The sequence below is a fragment of the Palaemon carinicauda genome, chromosome 22 (genome assembly GCF_036898095.1).
Source record: "Palaemon carinicauda isolate YSFRI2023 chromosome 22, ASM3689809v2, whole genome shotgun sequence".
Taxonomy (NCBI): Eukaryota; Metazoa; Arthropoda; class Malacostraca; order Decapoda; family Palaemonidae; genus Palaemon; species Palaemon carinicauda.
Window position 1 is genome coordinate 43,255,811 of NC_090746.1, and position 2,500 is coordinate 43,258,310.

At 33.7% G+C, this 2,500-nt stretch overlaps 1 protein-coding gene across 1 annotated transcript in view; it reads left to right on the forward strand.

Annotated features, from left to right (window-relative positions):
• LOC137616071 (potassium voltage-gated channel subfamily KQT member 1-like) overlaps nt 1-2,500 on the forward strand; it is a 565,238-nt gene that overhangs the window by 37,634 nt on the left and 525,104 nt on the right. Inside the window, 2 exon segments of the mRNA XM_068345745.1 lie at nt 591-709; nt 711-748. Coding sequence (XP_068201846.1) covers nt 591-709; nt 711-748 — 157 coding nt within the window.

A 2,500-nucleotide genomic window follows, 5' to 3' on the forward strand; every position in this document is an offset into this window, starting at 1 on the left:
TGAAAGGCTATTCTAGATATTCTCTAGATTAATGACATCAATTTTTAATCCACGAGCCAATCCCAACATACGGCAACGAGGAACAAAACAATAAAAACTAACAGGAAGCATAATTCAGTCCTGAATGACGACACACTCAGTGATACCTTCGATTTACAAATCACAGTAAAATCAAGAAGAAAAATATTGAGAGAGAGAGAGAGAGAGAGAGAGAGAGAGAGAGAGAGAGAGAGAGAGAGAGAGAGAGAGAGAGAGAGAGAGAGAGAGAGAGTGTTTACTTAATCCGTTTTAACAAAAATATGATAATTTGCAATAATATGGAGAGAGAGAGAGAGAGAGAGAGAGAGAGAGAGAGAGAGAGAGAGAGAGAGAGAGAGAGAGAGAGAGAGAGAGAGAGAGAGAGGTTTATTTGATCAGTTTCAACAAAAAGATCATGATAATTTGCAATATTATTGGAAACGTCTATACTACACTAACTATCATTCAGTAAAGTTACTATTACTGTACACAAATAGAAAGAAAAATGATGATGATAACGAGACATACGATGAATGTTTGGAACCTTGCAGAAACTCCAACCCTCGTTGCAGGAGGTCTGGTGGCATCCGTCATGGATGCTCGCACCATCTGGGAGACCCGGTACGTCCTGAAGGAGCGCAAGACCGTCAAGACAACCTTTCAGGGGCGCGTCTATAACTTCCTCGAGAGGCCCGACGGGATGGAAGTGCTTCCTCTACCACTTCTCAGTGTGAGTAAAAAGAAATTACTTTTTTTTTCTTTCTCAAATCTTTTTTCTTGTCTCTTTAACTAACAATGGAACTAGGTCAATCACCAGCTAGTGCATCAGATGTTTTACCCTACTTAAAAGTAATTTTACTTTAGTATATCTTTCCTACAGCTACAAGTAAAAGTTCACCTGTACCCTCTACCTAGTGATAAACTTAAACCTCATCAAGAACAAGTGAAACAAAGCTCCTTTCTAAGGTAAGTGAATTCATAATTAGATGGCAATAAAGACAAGTTTCTTTTAGAATTACATATTTCCTTCAAGGCATAAATCTTCAGGTTGAATGATGTTCTGGACACTCTCTAGGAATTAATTGTAACAGGGTTACAGATAGCACATTTCCTTGCTACAATGACTGAAAAATGTGGATAACTATAAGCCCTACAACAATAATAACATATGGAAAGAATTCACAGAGGTATATGCGTATATACGAATGTGATATATGCATGTATATACAGTATATACATTTTTTCAATACATATGTATGTATGTGTGTATCTGGTAAAAAATTATGGCGAAGGGAAAGTCTTTAACGAAACTGAAATATATTGTATTCCAATAACAATTGGACCCTTTAAGAAATGGAAATGTATCAGCACTGTCACATGATATATATTTTACTTACATAAAAACAGCTAAAAGCATTCGAGCTAAAGTTCTTTTTAAGAACTCTGGAACAGTTACGGATGTAAAGATAAATAATTTCCCACAACAAAAATAGAAAGATTGGTGTAATTACAGAATTCAATGAGAGAGCGTAATAACGATTATTTATATAGATCTGGATATCGACTAAATATCAGTATCAAACAATATGGTTCGAAATAACAAATAAGTGCTCTATTTCTTCATATGAATTATCCTACCCATTGAATAGATTGGAAAAACCCAATTGAATAGTATTTCCAAAAATATATATTGTTAAAAGAAATATTGAATCTAATTCTATTTAATTTTTAATCTTAATTTTGTCCTCTTTAAAACTGGACAACTATCTGTTAATCCTTCCTTATTATATTATCAACATTTTCAGTATATAATGACAATGATTTCTTTAAAGAATACTAACTGCACACAATGATTATGATTTGCTTGTATGATGCTTTACTATCTGCTTTGTCGGGTTTCTTCTTGTATGACTTTATTTTCAATTAATTTGTACACCAGACGGAAATGATTGGTAACAGTAGCATCCTTCTATTACCATCTTTTAAAGGATGCTATATCAAATCCTCATTGTAAAAAAAAAATCCTGTTCATTTGTTTTTGCAGTCTATTTTTTAAATTGTAAAATGATTTTATATATAGTGTACATTTATGATATATAGATAGATAGAGATAATTATATCGATAGATAGATGGATATATAGTTTATACAAGGTTTATAATCTTATGTACATGAATTAGATTAGTATGTCATATACATGTAAGAAATCATGCAATTCTCGCTGAAATTTTCATTGGATTTCATCTTTCCTTGAAGACAGTATACAAGAGATCAATGCCATAAAGAATGAGATCCAAAAGAGCGATTTCCAACGCCCAATTCCGGGAGAATATTAGATGATAAAATGGAACCAGTTTCATGCCTGGAAATGAATGATCCCCGTTTCCCCTGGAAACTGGTGCCAGTTTGACGTCAGGAGATACGTAGGTTTAGCAGTAACCATCTATACAGTTTATAGCGCGTTTTTTATCCGCGTGTTTTGG